At 37.9% G+C, this 22,651-nt stretch overlaps 7 protein-coding genes across 9 annotated transcripts; 2 read left to right on the forward strand and 5 right to left on the reverse strand.

Annotated features, from left to right (window-relative positions):
* Positions 1 to 28: 28 nt before the first annotated feature.
* On the forward strand, positions 29 to 4,121 carry Rrp6 (exosome component Rrp6). Its single transcript, XM_081992230.1, has 11 exons — positions 29 to 207; positions 260 to 655; positions 711 to 901; positions 958 to 1,288; positions 1,343 to 1,690; positions 2,358 to 2,506; positions 2,557 to 2,719; positions 2,771 to 3,175; positions 3,230 to 3,569; positions 3,747 to 3,910; positions 3,965 to 4,121. Exons 1-11 carry the CDS (start codon positions 103 to 105, stop codon positions 4,037 to 4,039), a joined length of 2,667 nt encoding a protein of 888 aa, XP_081848356.1. The 5' UTR covers positions 29 to 102; the 3' UTR covers positions 4,040 to 4,121.
* A 584-nt stretch (positions 4,122 to 4,705) lies between these two features.
* LOC145737531 (chitinase-like protein Idgf4) lies at positions 4,706 to 7,633 on the reverse strand. The gene is made up of 8 exons (XM_081992236.1): positions 7,473 to 7,633; positions 6,523 to 6,782; positions 5,990 to 6,122; positions 5,763 to 5,933; positions 5,543 to 5,711; positions 5,228 to 5,481; positions 5,063 to 5,173; positions 4,706 to 5,005 (listed from the first exon to the last, which is right to left on the reverse strand). Exons 1-8 carry the CDS (start codon positions 7,591 to 7,593, stop codon positions 4,893 to 4,895), a joined length of 1,332 nt encoding a protein of 443 aa, XP_081848362.1. The 5' UTR covers positions 7,594 to 7,633; the 3' UTR covers positions 4,706 to 4,892.
* Positions 6,158 to 20,797, forward strand: LOC145737528 (eEF1A lysine and N-terminal methyltransferase homolog). 2 transcript variants are annotated; one of them, XM_081992232.1, is made up of 7 exons: positions 6,158 to 6,383; positions 18,624 to 18,746; positions 18,807 to 19,242; positions 19,294 to 19,568; positions 19,619 to 19,802; positions 19,857 to 20,343; positions 20,395 to 20,797. In XM_081992232.1, the coding sequence occupies exons 3-7, from the start codon at positions 18,850 to 18,852 to the stop codon at positions 20,787 to 20,789; spliced, it is 1,734 nt and encodes a 577-aa protein (XP_081848358.1). In that variant the 5' UTR covers positions 6,158 to 6,383; positions 18,624 to 18,746; positions 18,807 to 18,849; the 3' UTR covers positions 20,790 to 20,797. The 2 variants fall into 2 exon arrangements, with proteins under 2 accessions (XP_081848358.1, XP_081848357.1); XM_081992231.1 differs by lacking the exon at positions 6,158 to 6,383 and adding an exon at positions 18,324 to 18,569.
* On the reverse strand, positions 7,785 to 11,622 carry LOC145737530 (chitinase-like protein Idgf4). 2 transcript variants are annotated; one of them, XM_081992234.1, is made up of 8 exons: positions 11,446 to 11,622; positions 9,200 to 9,453; positions 9,012 to 9,144; positions 8,788 to 8,958; positions 8,566 to 8,734; positions 8,254 to 8,513; positions 8,145 to 8,195; positions 7,785 to 8,065 (listed from the first exon to the last, which is right to left on the reverse strand). In XM_081992234.1, the coding sequence occupies exons 1-8, from the start codon at positions 11,561 to 11,563 to the stop codon at positions 7,854 to 7,856; spliced, it is 1,368 nt and encodes a 455-aa protein (XP_081848360.1). In that variant the 5' UTR covers positions 11,564 to 11,622; the 3' UTR covers positions 7,785 to 7,853. The 2 variants fall into 2 exon arrangements, with proteins under 2 accessions (XP_081848360.1, XP_081848361.1); XM_081992235.1 differs by lacking the exon at positions 8,145 to 8,195 and having other exon boundaries at positions 11,446 to 11,619.
* LOC145737536 (uncharacterized) lies at positions 11,692 to 12,744 on the reverse strand. The gene is made up of 4 exons (XM_081992240.1): positions 12,429 to 12,744; positions 12,196 to 12,375; positions 11,969 to 12,136; positions 11,692 to 11,917 (listed from the first exon to the last, which is right to left on the reverse strand). The coding sequence occupies exons 1-4, from the start codon at positions 12,627 to 12,629 to the stop codon at positions 11,747 to 11,749; spliced, it is 720 nt and encodes a 239-aa protein (XP_081848366.1). The 5' UTR covers positions 12,630 to 12,744; the 3' UTR covers positions 11,692 to 11,746.
* Positions 16,170 to 18,323, reverse strand: SCCRO (defective in cullin neddylation 1 domain containing SCCRO). The gene is made up of 4 exons (XM_081992239.1): positions 18,175 to 18,323; positions 17,856 to 18,058; positions 17,086 to 17,476; positions 16,170 to 17,034 (listed from the first exon to the last, which is right to left on the reverse strand). Exons 1-4 carry the CDS (start codon positions 18,175 to 18,177, stop codon positions 16,846 to 16,848), a joined length of 786 nt encoding a protein of 261 aa, XP_081848365.1. The 5' UTR covers positions 18,178 to 18,323; the 3' UTR covers positions 16,170 to 16,845.
* CAHbeta (carbonic anhydrase beta) lies at positions 20,708 to 22,541 on the reverse strand. The gene is made up of 4 exons (XM_081992238.1): positions 22,196 to 22,541; positions 21,528 to 21,612; positions 21,290 to 21,477; positions 20,708 to 21,239 (listed from the first exon to the last, which is right to left on the reverse strand). Exons 1-4 carry the CDS (start codon positions 22,391 to 22,393, stop codon positions 20,838 to 20,840), a joined length of 873 nt encoding a protein of 290 aa, XP_081848364.1. The 5' UTR covers positions 22,394 to 22,541; the 3' UTR covers positions 20,708 to 20,837.
* Positions 22,542 to 22,651: the final 110 nt, after the last annotated feature.

Genomic DNA, 22,651 nt, shown 5'->3' on the forward strand with positions numbered 1-22,651 from the left:
CGAAAAGATAATGTGAGGTTATGTGGTTGCGTGTGAGGTTATGTGTTTATCAGTAGTAAAATTCATATTTTATTTTAAAACCTCCTAATAAACGGTGATATAATGTTTACCAGTGAAAAAGTTGTGCCAAACAGTGAACCTTCGAGTTCTTCTAACCCCCACAAAGACATAATTCCAGGATACGCCACTGTAAACGATTTCACAAAGGTAATACAATCTACTACTTAAGCATGTTGCACACTATACACAACATCTTTAGCATGGATTTAAAGTCCTTATGGAGGGCATTAAGCACGCTAACTCCCTTCCGTCAGGCGGGGACTGGAACTATTACGCCACTTTTGACTCCTTCACCACTGTTATGAAGGAGGAGTCCAACAAGATAATAACTGACATAACTTCCCTGCTGAGGAAAAATGAAGTGGGGGCAAACATGCGAAACCAAACCCTGGACAAGAGAACTGAAATTCTGGTTGACGCCAATGATTTAATCCTGGAAAGGGTTGCCAATAACATAGACGAAATGAATGGTATTAAAAAAAGTGTTAATCAACCTGTTGTACTACAGACTGTCAGTGCACAGTTGCCTGCTGATGTTAATGGGTCTTGGAATAGGAGCTCTAATGCCTCTTTGAGTATTTCAGTGTCACAAGGAGTAAATTGCAGCTTCTAGCTAATTAACACTTGTTACACTCTTCTTCTGTTATTAGATGGTGTCTAAAGGGAATAATGAAACCACCATTCGACTTTTAACAGCAAAAAACATTATCAAACCTCAGATTTCCTTTAAAGACAAAATTGATAACAGCAATGACAATCCTTGGGAGCCGCGCATAAGAGACAAACCTAATTCACTCAAACCTTTAGCCATTTTTCTAGAAGAAACTGAAATGGGTAGAGAGTGTGTAATGTTAAACACCAAAACTTAAGTGTGCCTCTAAAATAACTGGTTTATAGATTTTCACTTCCTTACGAATTTGAACTGGACAGATTCACTCCTTTTGAAGAGTTTCTAACTGTCACTGAAGAAGTGGTTCCTTTACCAGTTGACAGGACACCTTTAGTGGAAATAAACAGCGCCAACCAACTGTCAGAACTTGTTGAGGAATTGAGAAAACACAAAATTATTGCAATCGACCTGGAACATCACTCTTACAGATCATTCATGGGAATTACATGTTTAATGCAAATATCCACAGTTGAAAGGGATTATCTTATAGACACTTTGGCTTTGAGGAATGATTTGTGGGTTTTAAATGAGGTTTTCACTAAACCTGACATAATTAAAGTGACTATTGCAATTTTTTGTTTAAGGGGGTTTTCTATTTGGTTTTTTTTTTAGGTGTTTCACGGCGCTGATTCCGATATTTTATGGTTGCAACGCGACTTGTCGCTCTATGTAGTCAACATGTTTGACACGTATTTTGCGGCAAAACAACTGGAATATTCCGGCCTGTCTTTAGCATATTTATTGAACCGATTTTGTAGTTTTATTCCCAACAAAAAGTTTCAGTTGGCCGACTGGCGTATTCGGCCTTTACCCGATGAACTAAAGACTTATGCTAGAGAGGACACACACTATTTGATATATATTTATCAAAAATTGCGCAACGAACTTTTAGAGAGAGCTAACGGACGTGATAACTTGCTCAAAGCTGTTATGGACAATAGCACTAACTTATGCAAAAAGGTATGAATGAAATTTGTATATTTGGGTAAAGTAATTTAACAAAACAATATTGTGAACTGTCAAATTACGTCATCCTAAAAATTAAATATTAGGTTTTGATAAAAAAAAGGTGTGTAATATAGTAAATCATACCATAATGCTTTTACCAAGGCAAATTCAAGAATACTGTATAGGTAATAAGTTATTTATCAACAAAAAATTAATTCAACAATACGTACTTGATAAATATTTTTATGGCCGAAGTCATTTCCAACAAGGTTTTCATAACCTTTAAATAAGTTGGGGTTTTTCTCGAGATTAGGAAACCTGCTGCTGCTCTTGTTTCATAATCTGACACCCTCATATCACAAATATGCAACTTTAACTTTACTTTTAATACCTTTTAGCACTTTAGTGAACAATATTCAAATTTTAAATTCAAAATAATGACAACTAGGAAATTTGTCGTTTCCTTTCGGATCTAAACGCGAACCAAAGGGGTCACGTGGCGTGCGTATAATTTTGTAATCATGAGGTCACGTGATTTAAATTTAAAATAGCTTTTGATCAAATGTCAAATTCATGGCCTCCTATATTTAACATGGAGATCTAGATTTGTAATGTTTTCTATGGACGCCATTTTGGTTTCGTTATAAACTTTATTAATTAGTCCAATTACAAATTTTAGAGGTATTTCAAACCATACTGGCACGAAACCGCCCATTTGGAGTTTTACAGTCGTTGCCGTCGAATGTTCGATAATCGACAAATGTTCGCTTTGAAGGAAATTTACCGATGGCGCGATCAAATTGCCAGAATTGAAGATGAAAGTTTCGGGTTGGTTTAGTGCTGACGTTTAACAAAATACCACAAAAGTACAATTTCAGGTATGTTTTACCCAATAATATGTTGCTGGAAATTGCGGAACGTCTCCCCAAAGAAATGGAAGGTATTCTGGCGTGTTGCAGACCTGTTCCTCCTTTAGTGCGCGCCAATTTGCTGGAACTACACGAAATTATTTTGAAAGCCCTAGAAAAACCCTTTGAAGAGGTATTGTTGAGTGATTAATTTAAAACGAATTTAATAGTCAAAGTGTTTCAGCCAATACTCAAAGAAGACATAAGAGCCAGAGGATCAACGAAACAAATTGCAAAAATCAACGTTGACAGTCCCCTTTACTGTCCTCACGATTTGACTAAAAATTTTGGAGACAATTTGCCTACCTTATTAACCCAATCCACTCCCGCACAACATATTGTGGATTTGTCGGTTGAACAAAACGAACCAGCTTGTTCAATTTTTAAAATGCTTGAAAACGAAACTCAGGAGAAATTGCGACAGTTCAGAAGTAAAACCAACTTCCTAGGACCGTTTGAGAGGTATCAGTTAGTCAGACCGTTCATTGAGGCTAGAGAGCGGAAGTTAGCAGAGGAAAAGGCTAAAAAAGAAGAGGAGGAGAGAACCAAACCAGAAGATAATCGAACAGACGAAGAGAGGATTGAATCGGTGAGTAACGTTACTGGATGCAACTTTAATCATTGTTGTTCCTATAATTTGCAGGTTAGGCAACACTTTTTACATTTAGCCCGGCAAACCTTACCAGTAGAGGTAACCGAGAGTGGTAGAAAGCGTAAAAGATGCGAATCGACTGAAAACACTGTGGAGGAACATTTACCGGAAATTCCCTTAACAAACTTACGACTAGAGCAGTTGAACGAAACACCGGAAGTAAGAAGGAGAAATCGTAAAAGAAAATCCACACAACCGGAAGTGGAAACCGGTAAAGTAGCCAAAACAAGCAGGCGCGAGCGGAATAAGTTGAGAATGCAAAAGCGGAAGCAGAAAAGGGCCATTTTGAACAATTCTGACGTGTCACCAAACGCCCAAACAAAAAATCAAGGTACCTTTTCCCAGGGACGGTAAACTGATGTCACAGTAAAGTCTCCGATTTGATGGTGACGTAAAAATCGTCATCACGGGCAACATTGCGCTTATGGGATTAAGCAATCCTTTACTGTTTACCGTCCTTGCTTTTTGCTTTCATTTATGTTTTTCTAATTTACAACGTAATTAACAGGTCGCAAGCGACGTAACAAAAAAAAAGTACCAAACAATGGAGGTGTGAATAGTCAGCCACAAGATTTCAACGCCTTCGATTATTCAATGGTCGATTTTAGGCAATTTCAGGGCGGAGCTCAAAGTGCACAAAAACCACAGTTCAAAGCTAAATTCAAAGGAAGGGTAAGCTTTATGTTAATAAGAAATTATTAATAAATAAAAAAATGTGATTTTTAGGGCAAACCTAGTAAACGGGGCGGTAGAGGGCAGCACAGCAAAGCTATGTCTTTTGGTCGTGGCAGGGGCCGCTAATTTTGATTTTCTCTTGTTAAATTTAAATGAATAATTATTATGTTAAACTCTGATGATTAAATAAGAAAAATCAGTCTTACAACTTGACTTTCAAATTCCTTTATGTCAGTGTTGACATACTTTTCAAATTAAACACTCCTATTATTGTCAAACAACTCGTTTATTTACAACACTTTGCATAGACTTTTATATGTCAATGGATAGAAAATATAGTGGGCTTTCCAAAAATAGGGCCGTTTGCGTTGATAGGGTGCGTCGTTTGACCACCAGAGGGCTCCAAAGCTAACTAAACGTTTTCCTTGACTGTAACCACTCTAATTTCTTTGAGAGATTTTTTAAAATCGGCTCTTATATTTGGTACAAATCGAGCACAGTGAGTGTCGAATTTAGAGCCGTAGCAAAACTGTAGAAACCAAATCATTAAGGTCGATTTTCGCTTGCGCTAAGTGGCCAACGATAACGCATAACCCATTAGGATAGTGGTGGTGTTTCAGGCAAATTTGACCCTTACAAAAATTCAGTCATTTCCAAAATCGGTTTTCAAGGAATTTATATGCATTACCACATTAACCGTGTTATTCCTAATTTTCTAGGGTCAAATTAGCCCTGATCAGTCAAAAAGTGTTTCTGGGGCACCCTGTCTGTAAACCGTAAATAATACGCGTATTTCTAACACTTTGTATATACTTTTATATGTCGATGGACAGCCAATGAAATGAGCTTTCAATTGACGTACAAAAGTCGGTTGGTTATTGGTACCGTTTGGCCCCTAGAGGGCGTCCACATTATGTTAAAATAAGCAACAATTTATATTTAAATTTTTCTGTGCTAGTATAATTAGGTTAGTTGTAAATTACAACGCTGCAACTGCCGCTTTCAATATGGAGTACTTGATCACGTGATTCGAGCTGCATACACCTCTAAAGTCGTCCAAAGTAAGGTCATCCACTGCGATTCCAGCTAATCCTAGAATAATACCCAAATTACATCATCATCACGTGATGTAACTGTCACTCCATATACCTTTGCTTTTGACGTACGCAGCTTTACTAGCTGCAGACTCGGGATCTTCATACGCAATCCAGATACCTTCTTCCTCCTTTTCTGCGTCCGCAGGTTTGTACGCGTACGAACCTACAATTTATACACGGTTTATTAAGAAGGGTATTTAAGGTTATGTAGTCAAACCTCTTCGATGAGTAGTGTCGGGAACTTTACGATATCCAGCAGGCGAAACGTTGCCAGTACCGCCAGCTACTCGAGTACAAATCTCCGGGTAACTCAAAACACCCGCGTCTTTAGTTAGGGGACCGGCAGCACCCGCTCCGTCCAATCCCTCTGGCGGGACAGTGTCCACTTTTGATTCATCGTCCAATTTCCACGTCCTACCGTAAGTAGGAATACCCAACACGAGTTTATTGGCTGGGAATCCGTTGGACAGCCTGAATAATCAACCATAACCATATTTTTAAAATGACAGTTTGAGGCAACGTTGCCATTTACCAGTATTTCACCCAAGCGTCTGCGTTTTCATCAGGTCGTCGATCAATCAAGTCGTAGAGAGGTGCGGGAAAGTCGGCCAGTTTAGGGTTGCGTTGAGGAGTATAAAAGTCAAAAGCGTGCAACGTGACAAAGTCCACATTAGGTGCCAGCCCCCGAGGATCGTAATACACTGAAAAACCCAGTTTGTCAACCACAAATCAGTGGAAAAAACACTTCTTACCGGTACTGTTGACGTTAGGTAACACAGTCAAAGACACTAATAAATTGTCTGGTTTGAACGTGTTTTTCAGCTCCCTGACCAGAGAAGTGAACTGATCCTTGTGCTCTTGTGCCAATTCATCGATTACCGTTTCCCCAGTGAAGGTTTTCTTTACCGACGACCAGAATTTACCTGCAAATTTAGTGATCAAAGTTGCTCTAACATCCAAATTTTACCGAGGAATTTACCAAAGCCACTCTTGACTTTTTTCGGTTTCGTTTCAGGGAATTCCCAGGCCAAATCGATGCCATCAAAGCCGTAACCAGTCACTATAGTGTGAGCTGAGTTGACAAATTTTAGTCTGGCAGTCGAAGTTTCCAACTAGAAATTTTTAAAAAAAGAAATAGTCAAATTCCCTATTATTGGTATATACAAATAATATGGCACATCCAAGACTATATTATCTCATTGCTTTTGACAGTTAACGTTTGATTGACAGTTTTCCGCGTTGTTTCAATCGTGCCGGTTTTAGTGCGCAGATTTTCTGGGTTTTTGTGTGATTTTTGAATTATTACGCCGGTAAAATTGTGGAAAATACAAAAAACTGGATGTACACACTGTTTGGAAGGGTTATTTGCAAGGGTAAGTTTGAATTTAAAGCAACTTTCCCCCAAAACTTTCTTCTGGATTTCGCCATCTTCTGCACTCCTCCAGGCCAAGTCATTATTTTTTCCACCACCTGGACTAAACAAACGCTTCTATAATCAACAAAACCACTTACGACTTGACGGTATTTCAAATTCTTCTCGGCCCCTTCACCGCTAACGTCCTCGTTACCACCGACAGATAGAAGAACCTTCAGTTTGGGGTAGCGCACTTTGAGATCGGTCACGCGTCTGTAATTGTCTTTGATGACGTCAAATTGTTCGTTGAGCGGCACCAATTTGAGGGTGTCCTCTTTGACGGCCGCGTAACCGTAAATCAGGTGGGTGCAATACTGTAGGGCCGGTTCGAGAAGGGCTAAATCAAACTTTCCCTGTCCTGAAATTGATTATTTAAATTTGTTGGTATTTTTGGCATTAACCCAAATGCATGCACATGTGGATTATAGAGATCTGTTCGCAGAGAGAATCTAGAGAAGATACATCCATTGGCCACAAGTCATAGTCACGTGTGAGCATACAACCAATAATGAAACTTTTGTCTCTGCGAACAGACCTTAACAGTTTAATTTGAATAATGCAAATTTGATTAGAATGTTTTGTCATCGAGGCCTTGACCATCGTTTAAAAAAATGAGATCATTATTCAGTTTGTCTTCTGGGTTATTATGTCTTATTGGCCTAATATAAGGAACACTCTAGACTACATTTAAATTTTGCTGCTTTCTTGACAATAACAACAATTACCGGCTTCTGAGAAGTGATAATAAACGGTCAAGAATGGTGTTTATCGACCTTTTGTGGCTGTATTATCACCCGGGTCATGCTTTTAATGTTTTCTTGTTTGTTGCTCTGTTATTTGTGGACTTTTTGGTGGCGTCATCTGCATGCATTACACAGCCTTTAAATATTGAAATATAACCTTGTAGGGGACCATCATCTACTGAGTCAACCTTAACACATACTCTACATTAATCACCTTGTCCTTACATATTTTGCATTTTTTAATTTGCATTTTAGACCAAGGTTGATAAAATTACCATAAATGGCAACACTTAAGTAAAACTTACCTTCTCTAAGATGACTTTTCGTTTCATAGTTGCAAACGACAATTTTCTGATTGGGCACCACGGCACCTAAAACACTGTAAACTAGACAACAATGTAACAAACAGAACCGTAAAGTGTCCATGTTGGACGTACTGAGCTTCAAACTGTTCTAAGCGTGCTGTGAACAGTTGGGTGGGTTTTATTTAGGCAATCTCGTTTGTTTACGATTAATAAAGTAGCCGGTACCGGCCCAATCAGGGTCACCGGCGTGGTTCTAAAGCTGGTCATACACTACATAATTTACCATTAAATTAAGTATTAAGAAAACCCCAATTTTACACTAATAACATTTTATTGGCACGCACACAAATCTAATATAATAGTGGAGTAACTTAAAATGATTTACAATCGATATTTGGACGCTCTCAAAATAGGGAAATGATCGCTGGCGCAGGTGCCTCTAAAATCGTCCAAGGTAATGTCCAGGAGAGCGATTCCGCCCAGTCCTTTAGCTTTGGCGTAGCTCGCTTTGTTGCCGGCAGTGTCCGGATCTTCAAAACCCACCCAGATGCCGTTTTCGCCGTTGGAATCGGGTAAACGGAACGCATAAGAACCTACACAAAAATTGAAGATATTATAGGGAGTGCAACATGCAAACAGAAGTGGTGTTAGTATCACATATATACTACCTACCATATCTGTTAGAAATATCGCTAACATTCCAATAAACAACATTTTCTTGTTCTGAAATAAGTCTTCAAATTGGATTTTCGCTACTTATTTACTCACTCCATCAACTTACCGTATCTTTTAGTGGGATCGTTGACTTTCCTGAGTTTTCCCAGGTAACCAGCCTGGATTTCTTTCTGATTGGCAATTTTGTTGCAAATCTCCGGGTAGCTCAACAGTCCCGCCTCGTTGGTGTAGGGACCTGGATCGGCAGCCCCATCTGTAGACAGGGGCGGTACTCCAGTCAGGCCAGAGTCCTCGTCCAACTTCCAAGCGCGTCCGTAAGTTGGAATGCCCAGGATCAGTTTGTTCCCCGAAAAACCATTATTCAACCTGTAAGGAGTTAACTAGCAACGAAATTGTAACTTTCCCAGCTTGGTTTTACCAGTATCTGACTTGGTAGTCGGCGTTTTCGTCGTATTTCCTGTCCAACAGTTCGTACAACGGTGCTGGATAGTCGAGTTCCTTAGGGTTACGCTGAGGGGTGCGATAATCGAAAGCTTGCAGAGTGACAAAGTCCACGTTGTGTACCAGTTGTCTTGGATCAAAGTACACTAAACATATTATAACATATAATAGTTTATTTTACCCTTAAACAGAAACATACCACTAGAGTTAACATTAGGCAATTGAGAGACAGTCAACAACAATCCATCATGTCTGAACACATTCCTAATCTCCCGCACTAGGGCTGTAAACTGTTCCTTATGCTCCTCCGCCTTCTCGTCCACCACAGATTCGCCAACAATCTTGTGTTTAAGGTTCACAAACCAGGAGGCTGTACAATTAACCTTAATCAACCAAAAAAAACAACTAAACAACACAACTTACAAACTTTATTCCTGATTTTTTTCGGTTTGGTTTCGGGGAATTCCCAAGCCAAGTCCAATCCGTCAAAACCGTACGTTTTCACTAAACGATGAGCGGAATTGACGAAAGCCAAACGAGTTTCCACCGACTCCAACTGTAAGAGTGTGTACTCAATCCATTACTCAAATACAAACCTAAAGGAAACTTACCAAAGTGCGGTATTTTAGGTTTTTTTCCTCACCGGAAATATCCCGGTTACCCCCGACCGACAACAGAACCCTCAAACCGGGAAAGCGACGTTTCAAATCGGTCACTTGCTTGTAGTTTTGTTTGTTAATGTCCAGCGACTCGTCCAGGGGGATAATGTTGAAGTTCTCCTCTTTAATGCCGGCATAACCGTATATAAGATGGGTGCAAAACTGAAGGGCCGGATCCAAAAATGGCAGGTCAAATTTTCCATTTCCTGAAATTCAGTTAATAGAATCTCTTTTGACCAGTAAATTTGAAATTGCAGATTATCACACAGTTATTTAAAAGTCATTTTTAAAAAATAAAAAAGTTACTAGAACGCAAGACTTGAACCCACAACCCTTTGATTACACAACGCAACTGCTATAACGTCTGTCTGTTTTTAAATCATAGGCGGCTTTGTTTACGTGATCTAGTTGATTCGTTTGACAGCTGGTCACGTGATATTGGTTACGTTTTTTTTGTAGACAGGTCACATGATTAACTAGGGGTTATTAGTAATAAATTATTGTTTTTTTTGGTTAAATTCCCTTAAGAAACGCAGACATGACACGAAACGTGTTCTAATTCAAGTGTATTTTAGTTTATAGCAGTTTTTTCTATTAAATTAGTTAGTGGCTGCGTAACCTCCGTATGCATCACCACTGACCAGTCATTTTGAAGTTTAGACTGTGAATGTTGATTAGTATGTGCTACAAAGAATCTCACATTCTCAACTTAAAAACGTCCGTGTTACCATTTTAATGACCTGACCTGAAATTTGACCGACAAAATACCAATAAATTACAAATATTGCGTTTTTGGCAGTTCAAATTTTGACATCGCTTTTCTTTGTCACTTTACCACATTTTGTAGTGTTTTTTCGTGTTAGTGGATGGGAAATTTAATGAGGATTTCAAAAATGTGCTTAAAACTGTCACTTTCTCATTCCAAGTGGGTTTTAAGGGCACTTTTGTCACTGACTGTTCTTTCTGTTTTTCTGGCAAAATTTAGACACGACTTATTTTCTCCCTGACTTATTTACGTGGTTTTGTAGTCGTTTTTTATGTCGTTAGATAGGAAATTTAATGAGGATTCCAAAAATGTGCTTAAAAACATGAATCGTTTACTCCAAGTGAGTTTTACAGGCGATTCTCTAAACCTTGTTCAAATTTTGGATCATAATTTAACATAGAAGATTTAGATTTATGACTTTCAAATTTCAATTAGACCCATAAATTTACTGATTAATTTGTAACTTACTGGTCACACTGAATTTTACTTTACCTTACCAGTAATCTCTCTCTCTCTCTTTGTCTGGCTCATTAAATTTCAATGGTTCTCTCTTATTGCTACCATTGATTTCCTATCAAAATTAGTTCATCAGAAAGTTATAATCTTACACGTCGTATTTAAACGTATCAAGAAACGTTGACCTTTGGCTGATCTAAGAACCTGTTTACGTCTGATTGTTGATAATAATAAATAATTTTTATAATTCAAAAAATGTTCTGACCTGTTTTATAATGAATTCCCATCAGTTTTTTTGATATATTAAGGTCAAAACTTTCAATAAACTATTATTGCTTCAATGCAAATTGTTCTTCAAGCTTTGTTATTCATTAAATTAGTGCCACTGTGCATAAACAATTCAAGTGTAGTCTAGTTTACTCATTTAAACCGGGATGAATCATCAAAACAAGTGCGTCATTTGACCAAAAGTTACGTAACAATTTCAATTAGCAAAATGTTCTTACATTGAGTAATTAGCAGTAGAGTCAAGGTAGGAAAACCGTGTAACGGACAGAGAAACGTAGATAATTGCATGCGCGGGAGAAAGACAGAAAACGAAAGAAATATCAAGTAGGCCATATTCTTAGCGCGCTGTTGTCAAACGCCGTAAGTAAGTTTGTCGAGGGTATTGAATACTTACGGCATTTGACAACAGCGCGCTAAAAATATGGCCTACTTGATATTGTTTTCGTTTTCTGTTTTTCTCCCGCGCATGCAATTTCCTACGTTTCTCTGTCCGTCCGCAGTAGTATATGAGTGATTGGTCAAAAAAGCTGGTTTTAGATTGGCTGGTTTTTTTAAACCAATCACAAACTACGAAATTCCCTTAAGGTGAGATATGCTACAAAATTTTATACCTATATGGACGACACAACTGGTCTAAAATTGGGCTTTATATTAGACCCATCAAACTATACAAAGGAACAAAACTCACCTGGTCGATTATAGGCTTGGCTGTCGTAATAGCACACAACTTTGCTCTCAGTGGCTGATTCCGTGTAACTGGCTAGAAGGGCTAAAATAGCCACTAAAACGATTTGAACGCCACCCATTTCGATTGGAACAAATCACACCAACTCTGTCTTGGCCGGTCAAATATTCAATGCCACAACCACACTTTGCGCATAAATAATAAAAAATGTTTGTAGGGAGGGGGGCAATAAGAAATGAGATTAACCAATAAGCGCTAAAGGTGACCGTATACGTTTTTCAAGAAAAATAACTTCATTTTGTTATTATGGTTCAAAATACAGAAAAGACAACTCGTAAAGTTTCGGATCGGCGTTATAGCACTCCTTTACCACTCCTTGAAACCACAAACACAGATGCAGCAAATGTTCTAGCATTGCTATGGCGATGAACGCTCCTTGAGCCATTGTGTGTTGATGAGAGTCAAACAGGCTTACCTGTATATTATAGTTAGTTGTTAAGTTGTGAAGGGTAAGAACATGTATAACCGTGTTAGTTTCCCGTTGAAACAGGAACAAAACAGTCCGGGCGTCCGCTATCAGTACCATAAACAGATTGTTGATTGATGCCTTATTCCATTTCAACCATTCTTTGTAGTTGTGCTTGATGTTGGTGTAGAGTGACCGGGATAAACGTTGCATGTAAATGGAACTTCTCTGGGGATTCATTTTACAGTTTAATGTTAAAGCTTCATGTGTAAAAACAAGCTTTTTACCCACTCAACTAGATTGGACGTGTCATTTTGTGTATACTTTAAAGCTTCAGGCACATTCAAGTTGACGTCCTTCAGCACATTCTTCCGTTTTAACTCTTCGTGAATCCGGTTCCCTTCCAGCATACTAATCGCCATCAGGTGAATGAGCCTAATGTTCAAATCGTCCAAAGGATGGTTGATCTGTTATATAAACCTTTCAAATCAGGGCTTGTTCGAACCCTAAAAACCATTACCGTAACGTTGTACTGGTGACATTTGGCAGCCATTAGCACTGCAATCAATGTGCACGCGTTACTTCCATTACTTTGGTTGTGAACGTTGTAGTGCGACTGGGAGAACCTCGGTTCGAACCACGTAGCCCGAATCGCACCTTCACCAATGTGCTCAGTTTGGAACTTGGGGAAGAAAGGCAGCGCTATGTTCTGGGTGGTCATTTTGTGGGTGGATGTTAAAGGGTCACGTGGTGATTGGAATCCACAACTACTCGGATGGTTGATCGCATTTCTTATTGCAATCGGGAGTGAGTGGCGTCAGTGACAGATCCGAATGACGTTCTACATCCTGTTTGTCCAGGTTTAGTCAGGTAGTTTGTGGGTGAGAGTGATTGATATGCTAATGCTAAGTTCACATGTGCAACATTTTTCTCCCTGACTGTACCAAATTTTGCAGTGTTTTGTGAGGTTGTTAGATAGGAAATTTAATGAGAATTCCAAAAATGTGCTTAAAACAGTAATTTTCTAACTCCAAGTGGGTTCTATAGGCGATTTTGTCATTGACTGTTCTTTCAAACTGTGTTTCTGGCAGTTCAAATTTTGACACCATTTTTCTCCCTGACTGTACCAAATTTTGCAGTGTTTTTTGAGGTTATTAGATGGGAAATTTAATGAGAATTCCAAAAATGTACTTAAAACAGTCATTTTCTAACTCCAAGTGGGTTCTATAGGCGATTTTGTCACTGACTGTTCTTTTAAACTGTGTTTCTGGCAGTTCAAATTTTGACACCATTTTTCTCCCTGACTGTACCAAATTTTGCAGTGTTTTTTGAGATTATTAGATAAAAAAATTAATGAGAATTCCAAAAATGTGCTTAAAACAGTCATTTTCTAACTCCAAGTGGGTGCTATAGGCGATTTTGTCACTGACTGTTCTTTCAAACTGTGTTTCTGGCAGTTCAAATTTTGACACCATTTTTCTCCCTGACTGTACCAAATTTTGCAGTGTTTTTTGAGGTTATTAGATGGGAAATTTAATGGAAATTCCAAAAATGTGCTTAAAACAGTCATTTTCTAACTCCAAGTGGGTTCTATAGGCGATTTTGTCACTCACTGTTCTTTCAAACTGTGTTTCTGGCAGTTCAAATTTTGACACCATTTTTCTCTCTGACTCTACCAAATTTTGCAGTGTTTTTTAAGGTTATTAGATAGGAAATTTAATGAGAATTCCAAAAATGTGCTTAAAACAGTAATTTTCTCATTTCAAGTGGGCTTTACAGGTGATTTTGTTCTTGTCTGTCAAATTGTGTTTCAGGCAGATCATACTTTAACACCACTTCTCTCTCTGACTGTACCAAATTTTGCAGTGTTTTTTGAGGTTATTAGATAGGAAATTTAATGAGAATTCCAAAAATGTGCTTAAAACAGTCATTTTCTAACTCCAAGTGGGTTCTATAGGCGATTTTGTCACTCACTGTTCTTTCAAACTGTGTTTCTGGCAGTTCAAATTTTGACACCATTTTTCTCCCTGACTGTACCAAATTTTGCAGTGTTTTTTGAGGTTATTAGATGGGAAATTTAATGGAAATTCCAAAAATGTGCTTAAAACAGTCATTTTCTCACTCCAATTGAGTTCTATAGGCGATTTTGTCACTGACTGTTCTTTCAAACTGTGTTTGTGGCAGTTCAAATTTTGACACCATTTTTCTCCCTGACTGTACCAAATTTTGTAGTGTTTTTTCGGCTTATTAGATAGGAAATTTAATGAGAATTCCAAAAATGTGCTTAAAACAGTAATTTTCTCATTTCAAGTGGGCTTTACAGGTGATTTTGTTCTTGTCTGTCAAATTGTGTTTCAGGCAGATCATACTTTAACACCACTTCTCTCTCTGACTGTACCAAATTTTGCAGTGTTTTTTGAGGTTATTAGATAGGAAATTTAATGAGAATTCCAAAAATGTGCTTAAAACAGCCATTTTCTAACTCCAAGTGGGTTCTATAGGCGATTTTGTCACTCACTGTTCTTTCAAACTGTGTTTCTGGCAGTTCAAATTTTGACACCATTTTTCTCCCTGACTGTACCAAATTTTGCAGTGTTTTCGAGGTTATTAGATAGAAAATTTAATGGGAATTCCAAAAATGTGCTTAAAACAGTCATTTTCTCACTCCAATTGAGTTCTATAGGCGATTTTGTCACTGACTGTTCTTTCAAACTGTGTTTGTGGCAGTTCAAATTTTGACACCATTTTTCTCCCTGACTGTACCAAATTTTGTAGTGTTTTTTCGGCTTATTAGATAGGAAATTTAATGAGAATTCCAAAAATGTGCTTAAAACAGTCATTTTCTAACTCCAAGTGGGTTCTATAGGCGATTTTGTCACTCACTGTTCTTTCAAACTGTGTTTCTGGCAGTTCAAATTTTGACACCATTTTTCTCTCTGACTCTACCAAATTTTGCAGTGTTTTTTAAGGTTATTAGATAGGAAATTTAATGAGAATTCCAAAAATGTGCTTAAAACAGTAATTTTCTCATTTCAAGTGGGCTTTACAGGTGATTTTGTTCTTGTCTGTCAAATTGTGTTTCAGGCAGATCATACTTTAACACCACTTCTCTCTCTGACTGTACCAAATTTTGCAGTGTTTTTTGAGGTTATTAGATAGGAAATTTAATGAGAATTCCAAAAATGTGCTTAAAACAGTCATTTTCTAACTCCAAGTGGATTCTATAGGCGATTTTGTCACTGGCTGTTCTTTCAAACTGTGTTTCTGGCAGTTCAAATTTTGACACCATTTTTCTCCCTGACTGTACCAAATTTTGCAGTGTTTTCGAGGTTATTAGATAAAAAATTTAATGAGAATTCCAAAAATGTGCTTAAAACAGTCATTTTCTAACTCCAAGTGGGTTCTATAGGCGATTTTGTCACTGACTGTTCTTTCAAACTGTGTTTCCGGCAGTACAAATTTTGACACCATTTTTCTCCCTGACTGTACTAAATTTTGCAGTGTTTTTTGAGGTTATTAGATAGGAAATTTAATGGGAATTCCAAAAATGTGCTTAAAACAGTAATTTTCTAACTCTAAGTGGGTTCTATAGGCGATTTTGTCACTGACTGTTCTTTCAAACTGTGTTTCTGGCAGTACAAATTTTGACACCATTTGTCTCCCTGACTGTACCAAATTTTGCAGTGTTTTTCGAGGTTATTAGATAGAAAATTAAATGGGAATTCCAAAAATGTGCTTAAAACAGTAATTTTCTAACTCCAAGTGGGTTCTATAGGCGATTTTGTCACTGACTGTTCTTTCAAACTGTGCTTCTGGCAGTACAAATTTTGACACCATTTGTCTCCCTGACTGTACCAAATTTTGCAGTGTTTTTTGAGGTTATTAATAGGAAATTTAATGAGAATTCCAAAAATGTGCTTAAAACAGTCATTTTCTAACTCCAAGTGGGTGCTATAGGCGATTTTGTCACTGACTGTTCTTTCAAACTGTGTTTCTGGCAGTTCAAATTTTGACACCATTTTTCTCCCTGACTCTACCAAATTTTGCAGTGTTTTTTAAGGTTATTAGATAGGAAATTTAATGAGAATTCCAAAAATGTGCTTAAAACAGTAATTTTCTCATTTCAAGTGGGCTTTACAGGTGATTTTGTTCTTGTCTGTCAAATTGTGTTTCAGGCAGATCATACTTTAACACCACTTCTCTCTCTGACTGTACCAAATTTTGCAGTGTTTTTTGAGGTTATTAGATAGAAAATTTAATGTTTAATACTCAAATAATGATTTTATTCTGCTTCACTCCTATAGTTAGATTATATTTACAAAAACAATGCTTAAAAACTATCTTACGAGTAAGTCCACGTGTGCGCCATTTGCGTAAATCTCACTAGCACGGTGAATAGTTTGCGATACAAACAGAAAACTGCCATTTACTCAAATGCTGCACACGTTGGCATTAAGGCAATTAAATCAAACCTATTGCTTCAACAATCAAACACAGCATTCGTAGACCATTGTCGTAATTAAAAAACTATACAGAGTGTGTGAATCATTTTTAAATAAAACAATCTCCCTATATTTTGGCTGGAAAAAAATAACTACATAATATATACAGTGGAATAAAAACCCTTTTTATATACACAGAGTGTGGGCCTGAATCCTTCCTAATTTTCTTTTACTACACACTCTGTAGGTAGGAAGTGTTTTAGGGCAATTTCAGGGATGGTGTATGTACATATTAGTGATTGTTATTCTATCTCTAAGAAAAAAAGTATTTTTCATCAAAAATTACTAGTACAGGGGACAATTATAACTCCTTCACCCTGTGTATCATCTGGACTCTCCTTATCAAGTTATATACAAAATATCTGCACTCTAGAACAATTAGTAGGGGACTAATTGGTCCGTGCAACAATTTGGCGCCCGGATTTTTTTTAAGTGTTATTCCAAATGGCTGGTACTGTGAGGTTGGTTCTCTTTCGCTCTCGCAGACGCCCACTCGACGAAATCATCGATCAACACCGGCCACGCCCCCTCCTCCTCATAGTTACTCATATCATCCGAAATTTGTTGAGCAAAGTCCAACAACAAATTCCACGTGTCTTTTGGTATTGATCGTTTGTGGTTTTCCTGTGCAAAAGTTAAGAAATAAACATTAAAAGGACTTGTGGGCGTACCAACCTGAAGAAAAGTGCACCAGGACTCCAGAAATTTAAACTTCCCCTTCAGCACTATGTTCCAGTAGGCAATTGCCATGTCCAAGTCCAGACCTTTCTGGTTCGGGTTCTTGGCAAAATTGAACGTGAACTGATAAAAGTCTTTGAATTTGTAACTATCGCGCAACTCGTTGTCCAGCGCGGGCAATCGTTGCTTCAGCTTTTCGATGCTGTCGCAACCGATTCCGGTCATGCCGTTCACGAACTCGTCTCTGGAAAATTCACACTGGGTGGCCGCTTTAAATTTCCACGCTATGATCAGCACCAGCTTGGAATCGGGCGGCAGTCCCAAATCGTCCAGAAACTTCATTATACCATCCACTGTGATTTTATCTGGTTCATTCGGATCCTTGTACCTAATTAATAACCAGATCACTGTTTACTGTTCATACATTGATTTTAAAGAAAAATTTCAAGTGAATAGTGACGTCATCTGACATTTAATCACTTGATGGTTTATTCTTTTGTAACAGGGGCTTTAAATGACGTCATCTGTCATTACCATTGTAGAACAAACAATATAAAGGAACTTTTGTTATTGTGTGATTAATATATAATTTTGCAACACCTCTTTTAAAAGAAACATTGAAATGGCTAGTTTAAAGACATAAAAGTTTTGCCCTGTCAGTAAACCGAATGCAGTTATGCTAGAAATTGATAAAAACCTTGAATTGGCTCGGTCTAGAATCTCTACAAAGATTGTCTCTACTCTAATAATAAAACACTCAATCTAACCTGCTATATAATGACTCTAATTTCTTCTTGTCTATGATTCTAGGTTCTTTGTAATATGCATCGGGATTTTGAAAATAGTTGTCACTGGCTAGGTCCAGTTTCCAATCATTCTGGGTGAGACAGTAAATCGCCGTATTCTCGCCCGTCTGAGTGAAGGCAATAAACTTTTTCACCTTTTCCCTTTGGGAGGATTTGAGTTTGTGCTGGAAAAAAGTGAAATTTGTCCCAATATGTGGTTATGAAATCAATCAACTTGATGACAAGTCTGGAAAAGGTACCACACGCAAGAATGGCCCCGTTTTCTAGAAATCCTACTTACCATTTTAAATGAATAAAACAGACTTTAAATTTGATGTTAAAAACAAAACATTTGGCTCTCTATTGTTAGTACTTTGATGCTGATTTGTGATTTCTAGTTATTATTACTAGATAACCTAAAATTTAGAACGTAAACAACTTTCTACAGTGATCATATCAACACGTGATGGCTGATGCAAAGCACCGTAGGCTTGTCACGTGACATTAAACACGTGACCGCGTTGGTTGTATGCATGATAAAAACTAACCTTAAAATACTTAAGTAAACTTGTTTATGTAAAAAATCGGTAATAATACACAAAAAATGGCTCTTTTACCAAAAACCAAAGAGGAATTCTCTCAAAAAGACTACTGGGATGAGTTTTTCAAAAAAAGGGGTAACAAGGCTTTTGAATGGTATTGTTGTAACATTGTTGGTTGTTTTAAAATATTTCAATAATATTCCTGTAGGTATGGAGAATACAACGAACTAGCAGTATTAATATTTAAATATGTTAAACTGCAAGATAACATTCTAATTGTTGGTTGTGGTAATTCTAAGTTTGGTCAAGAGTTGTATGATGTGGGTTTTAAGTGAGTAACCAGCAAAAGAAGGTTTGAAATTGTTTTTATCGTTAATACTACTGTATTTAGAAATATCACCAACATTGATATATCCAAAGTGGCAATAGACCTGATGAACTCCCAAAAAAACCAAAGTAGACCCGGTTTAAAGTATATACAAATGGATGCATTGAACACCTCTTTTGAAAATGAAATGTTTAATGTTATTATTGATAAAGGCACTCTGGATGCTCTAATGCCCAATAAAGAACCGGAAACACTAGAAAAAGTGAATCAATACTTTAAAGAGATGCAACGACTGTTAAAAAATTGCGGACGATACGTTTGCGTGTCCTTGTTGCAAGAGCACATTTTGCAGGAGTTATTGAACTTTTTTCCTTCAAATAATTGGATGTTTCGCGTGGTTAGGTGCCACAAATCGGAGATGAAATCTATTGAAAATGGGGAAAATCCCCTTCCAGTCTTTATGGTTGTTTGTACGAAATTTAAGTCACTACCCAGGCAGGTGAGTCCAGTGAGTGTTTTGGCTGTGATCAAACATTAAATACTCGAGAAGATTCTAGAAGTAAATTTAGGGACAGACGAAGATGTAATGAGAAAGTGCAGTTCCACTGAGGAAGTTATTTCGCATGTAACCAGTGTGCAGAAGGCTTCATTTGTTTGTACAGGTCTGCAAAAATCTAGTATTGGGGATGATAGTGAGGTTGTCCTGGATTTGTATGAGCAAAACAGTCAAAACCAACCGCGGTTCAGTGTTTGTGTTGTCGAACAGAAAGTTTGTAGTGACGTCAGGAAAGGCTCTTATGCTGCCCTTATTGTACCTGAAGGAAGGTAAAAGACTAACTCACAATTGGTGGGGATTACTTTTAGTGGTTTATTAGGGAGTCAGAGTGGTTGTTTTCATCAAAAGCAGGAAGGAAGCATTTGATATCTAAAACAAAACACAACAGATTAGCTATAGTGACAATGCACCGTGGGCAAAAGTATCACTCCTTAGACGCTGTCAAGAAGGAATTAGAAGATGTAGTTTGTAATTTAGCACCAGCCACTTTAACCTCCCCAAAGGTTATTTTTACTTTCTTATGCAACTCCTTTTGTTTATTTAAGTAATGAATTTAGATAGAGTTCTTAACTTTGGGCGCCGACTTAGGTAAACGGACGGTGGTTCACCAAGGAACATCAAGTTTCTCAGGCGACTATGTGATCGAAGACGTGGAACACGATAACGGTCAGAAATTCCGGCGTCTTTTCTATTTGAGCTCTCAACTGGTCGTCCAATCAGAGGCCAGATTGAAAACCATCAAGTCTAAAAGGGGTAAAAGGAAGCACGTGGTCGATTTGTTCAATTTGACCTGTCAGCATCACGTGTACATGAGCGTGGCCGCCTCTCTAAGCCAAAAGTCTAAAGTCGTCGTTGTCGGTTTGGGTGGAGGCGGATTATGTTCCTTTCTGCACAAATTTATGCCCGAAACTGAAGTGAGTGCCGTGGAAATTGATCCTGAAATGCTCGAAATTGCCTGCAAATGGTTTGACTTTACTCCCAGTGATAAGTTAAAAGCTCACATACAAGACGGACTGGATTTCATAAGAGACATGCATAAAAATGGTACTCAACGACTAAGGTCAGTCCAATTGTGATTAAATTTAATATTTTCAGAACTCGTGGATGCTTTACTGTGCGATGTGGACAGTAAAAATACCGAAATTGGAATGAGTTGTCCCCCTAAAGAGTTTTTGTCCGATGACGTACTAAGAATGGTTTCTAGCTCTCTATCGAGTAGGGGAGTTTTCGTGGTAAACGTCGTTTTGCGAGATGACACCCTTCGTCCTGCCGTTCTGTCCGGTTTTAAAAAATTCTTTAAACACGTCCTCAGCTATAAACTACAGGAAGACTTAAACGAAGTGTTCACCTGTAGCAACATTGATCAACCACCGGAATATGTGGTAGAGGGTCTCAAAAAAGGAGTGGAAACAATTAATAAATTCTTTAAAAACCATCAACAGAATGAAGTGGACTGTGACGAGTTTGTTACAAGTTTAAAAATAAATTGAATAATATACATCAGTCTTTTTGTTGCACCGTTGTGGGGGGGGGATTTGTCATGAGTAGTACTGGACGACTTCCTTAAGCAACTTGTCAAAATTACTTTCATCTATAACGACAAATCGTTTGGCCGCCCTGCTAAAGTAATAGATTTCTCCGGTGTAAATGTCGAACCAAAGGGCGTGAATGTGCAGTTGGTGTTTTTCTAGACGTTTTTTAAGGAAACCGTAACTGGCAATGTGTTGCAACTGCTGCAGCGTGTTAATTTGCGATAAACGATCTTCTATAGTGAATTTTTTGTCGGGATCAATGTAGGCTACGAATCGTCTTAAGGGCGTTTCAGCCTGGAACAGTATCGGTTCGTCAAAGTTGCGTTTCTCCAATTCGTTGAATTTATCGATGCTGGCGTGACAGTGGGCGCACAACCACGACCTTAACGGAGACAATCTGCGATTTTCCTATACAATTTATAGTCAGCAAGAGAGTATATGCTAGGATGGTTAATTACCTGAGATGAAAACTCCTCATCTCTAAGCTTGTAGAGTAAATTAATGGCTTTGCAATCGCTATGTCCGCACACTATAATGTGTCTGACGTCGTTTACGACGCAGCCCAGTTCCAAAGCGGCCGGTTCGTTGGTGTTTTGCTCGTCTCGGAAATGTTGGGAATGGGGAACAATGTTTCCAGCATTCCTCACTACAACAAGACTCCATTTTCTTGTGCTAATATATTTCTGTTGCACTTACCTATAAACATGTCTCCCACATTCGTTTGTGTAAATCTGGTTGGTATCATTCGACTGTCAATACAGGTGAAAAAGACAGCTTTAGGCTGAAATAATACCATATACAGGATAGTCCAGTTTTAAGTGTTAATAATCCACCATTCGATAGCTAATCAAAAAATAAGTTGACTTATATGTCATTTTTCTGAAAAACGTTTCTTAAGGAAGTCCAAAACACAGTCCTCCAAATTTCAATGAGACGTGTAGAAAATAAGGCAAAAACATGAAAACCATCTTCCTCTGCTGTATCTACGCTACTGGAGAATGTTCCAAATTTGATCAAAATTGCTTTAAGGGTCTGACAAAAAACCGATTTTTTTAAAAGGACTGTATTTTTAATTGGTTATGGATTGCTGAATTATTGACATTTAAAACTGGACCACCCTGTGTAACAATTTTATTTAAACTGAGATAAGGCACCTATTTACTTTTTAAGAGAGAATATCAATGTTTTATCTGTCTAGACTGAACAAATCTACTAAATATGGGTTAATTTTAAAGGTCACCGTATTAATACAATTTATTGTTTAGTGTCAATCATACGTAAATCTTAGCAACAATGGCTATAGTTAGCGATTGGTCAAAAAAGCAGCTTTTTTCGACCAATCAGTAGACTAAAACAGTACTTACGGTGGGATTGTCGCGCACTTTGAGAAACTGCTGCACCATCGTGTCCCTAACGGTGGCCCTGTAACGCATTATGCCCTTCAGCAACTTGTCCATCTTGTTTTTGGGGCAACTATATCGTACTTTGGGCTGTCGATCGTAAAACGGACCGACGACCTCACAACCGATTACGATACCGGTCAAGGTCTCCTTAATGCACATATTTTTCGATTATTCAAGATAACCGTGCACGAGTACTTAAGGGCCATATTGCGTGCGGTCAGGTCGATCAAAGAATGTCACACTTTGAGTAACTTTCAAATCTTATCAGCTGTTGTATAAAAGATAATCAAACCATGTGTGGAAAGCTGTAAGTAAGCCAATCACCACGCGACTGTACACCAAACTGTGATTTCATATAAAAACAGTTTTAAACGCGCTGGTAGATTGAATAATGCAAAATGGTTGCGCGGTTGCCTA

This window comes from Ips typographus, linkage group LG14, assembly GCF_016097725.1.
Source record: "Ips typographus isolate SLU linkage group LG14, UJ_Ityp_2.0, whole genome shotgun sequence".
Taxonomy (NCBI): Eukaryota; Metazoa; Arthropoda; class Insecta; order Coleoptera; family Curculionidae; genus Ips; species Ips typographus.

What these genes read in the sequence shown, in the direction of transcription:
- Rrp6 (XM_081992230.1), top strand. Translation starts at nt 103, where the DNA reads ATGTTTACCAGTGAAAAAGTTGTGCCAAACAGTGAACCTTCGAGTTCT. An exon ending in GCACTAACTTATGCAAAAAG is followed by an intron (nt 1,691 to 2,357) that starts GTATGAATGAAA and finishes TACAAATTTTAG; the next exon opens with AGGTATTTCAAACCATACTG. An exon ending in ACGAAGAGAGGATTGAATCG is followed by an intron (nt 3,176 to 3,229) that starts GTGAGTAACGTT and finishes TATAATTTGCAG; the next exon opens with GTTAGGCAACACTTTTTACA.
- LOC145737531 (XM_081992236.1), bottom strand. Translation starts at nt 7,593, where the DNA reads ATGGACACTTTACGGTTCTGTTTGTTACATTGTTGTCTAGTTTACAGT. An exon ending in GAAAAGTCATCTTAGAGAAG is followed by an intron (nt 6,783 to 7,472) that starts GTAAGTTTTACT and finishes AATCAATTTCAG; the next exon opens with GACAGGGAAAGTTTGATTTA. An exon ending in ATTTGAAATACCGTCAAGTC is followed by an intron (nt 6,123 to 6,522) that starts GTAAGTGGTTTT and finishes AAAAATTTCTAG; the next exon opens with TTGGAAACTTCGACTGCCAG.
- LOC145737530 (XM_081992234.1), bottom strand. Translation starts at nt 11,563, where the DNA reads ATGGGTGGCGTTCAAATCGTTTTAGTGGCTATTTTAGCCCTTCTAGCC. An exon ending in AAAAATCAGGAATAAAGTTT is followed by an intron (nt 8,959 to 9,011) that starts GTAAGTTGTGTT and finishes TTAATTGTACAG; the next exon opens with CCTCCTGGTTTGTGAACCTT. An exon ending in CGATATTTCTAACAGATATG is followed by an intron (nt 8,066 to 8,144) that starts GTAGGTAGTATA and finishes ATTTTTGTGTAG; the next exon opens with GTTCTTATGCGTTCCGTTTA.
- LOC145737536 (XM_081992240.1), bottom strand. Translation starts at nt 12,629, where the DNA reads ATGACCACCCAGAACATAGCGCTGCCTTTCTTCCCCAAGTTCCAAACT. An exon ending in GTCACCAGTACAACGTTACG is followed by an intron (nt 12,376 to 12,428) that starts GTAATGGTTTTT and finishes TTTATATAACAG; the next exon opens with ATCAACCATCCTTTGGACGA. An exon ending in TTCAACGGGAAACTAACACG is followed by an intron (nt 11,918 to 11,968) that starts GTTATACATGTT and finishes TATAATATACAG; the next exon opens with GTAAGCCTGTTTGACTCTCA.
- SCCRO (XM_081992239.1), bottom strand. An exon ending in TTAGAGTCATTATATAGCAG is followed by an intron (nt 17,477 to 17,855) that starts GTTAGATTGAGT and finishes GTTATTAATTAG; the next exon opens with GTACAAGGATCCGAATGAAC. An exon ending in CCTGGTGCACTTTTCTTCAG is followed by an intron (nt 17,035 to 17,085) that starts GTTGGTACGCCC and finishes ACTTTTGCACAG; the next exon opens with GAAAACCACAAACGATCAAT.
- LOC145737528 (XM_081992231.1), top strand. Translation starts at nt 18,478, where the DNA reads ATGGCTCTTTTACCAAAAACCAAAGAGGAATTCTCTCAAAAAGACTAC. An exon ending in GGTAACAAGGCTTTTGAATG is followed by an intron (nt 18,570 to 18,623) that starts GTATTGTTGTAA and finishes ATATTCCTGTAG; the next exon opens with GTATGGAGAATACAACGAAC. An exon ending in AAGAGACATGCATAAAAATG is followed by an intron (nt 20,344 to 20,394) that starts GTACTCAACGAC and finishes TAATATTTTCAG; the next exon opens with AACTCGTGGATGCTTTACTG.
- CAHbeta (XM_081992238.1), bottom strand. Translation starts at nt 22,393, where the DNA reads ATGTGCATTAAGGAGACCTTGACCGGTATCGTAATCGGTTGTGAGGTC. An exon ending in AAGTGCGCGACAATCCCACC is followed by an intron (nt 21,613 to 22,195) that starts GTAAGTACTGTT and finishes GTATTATTTCAG; the next exon opens with CCTAAAGCTGTCTTTTTCAC. An exon ending in ATGAGGAGTTTTCATCTCAG is followed by an intron (nt 21,240 to 21,289) that starts GTAATTAACCAT and finishes TAAATTGTATAG; the next exon opens with GAAAATCGCAGATTGTCTCC.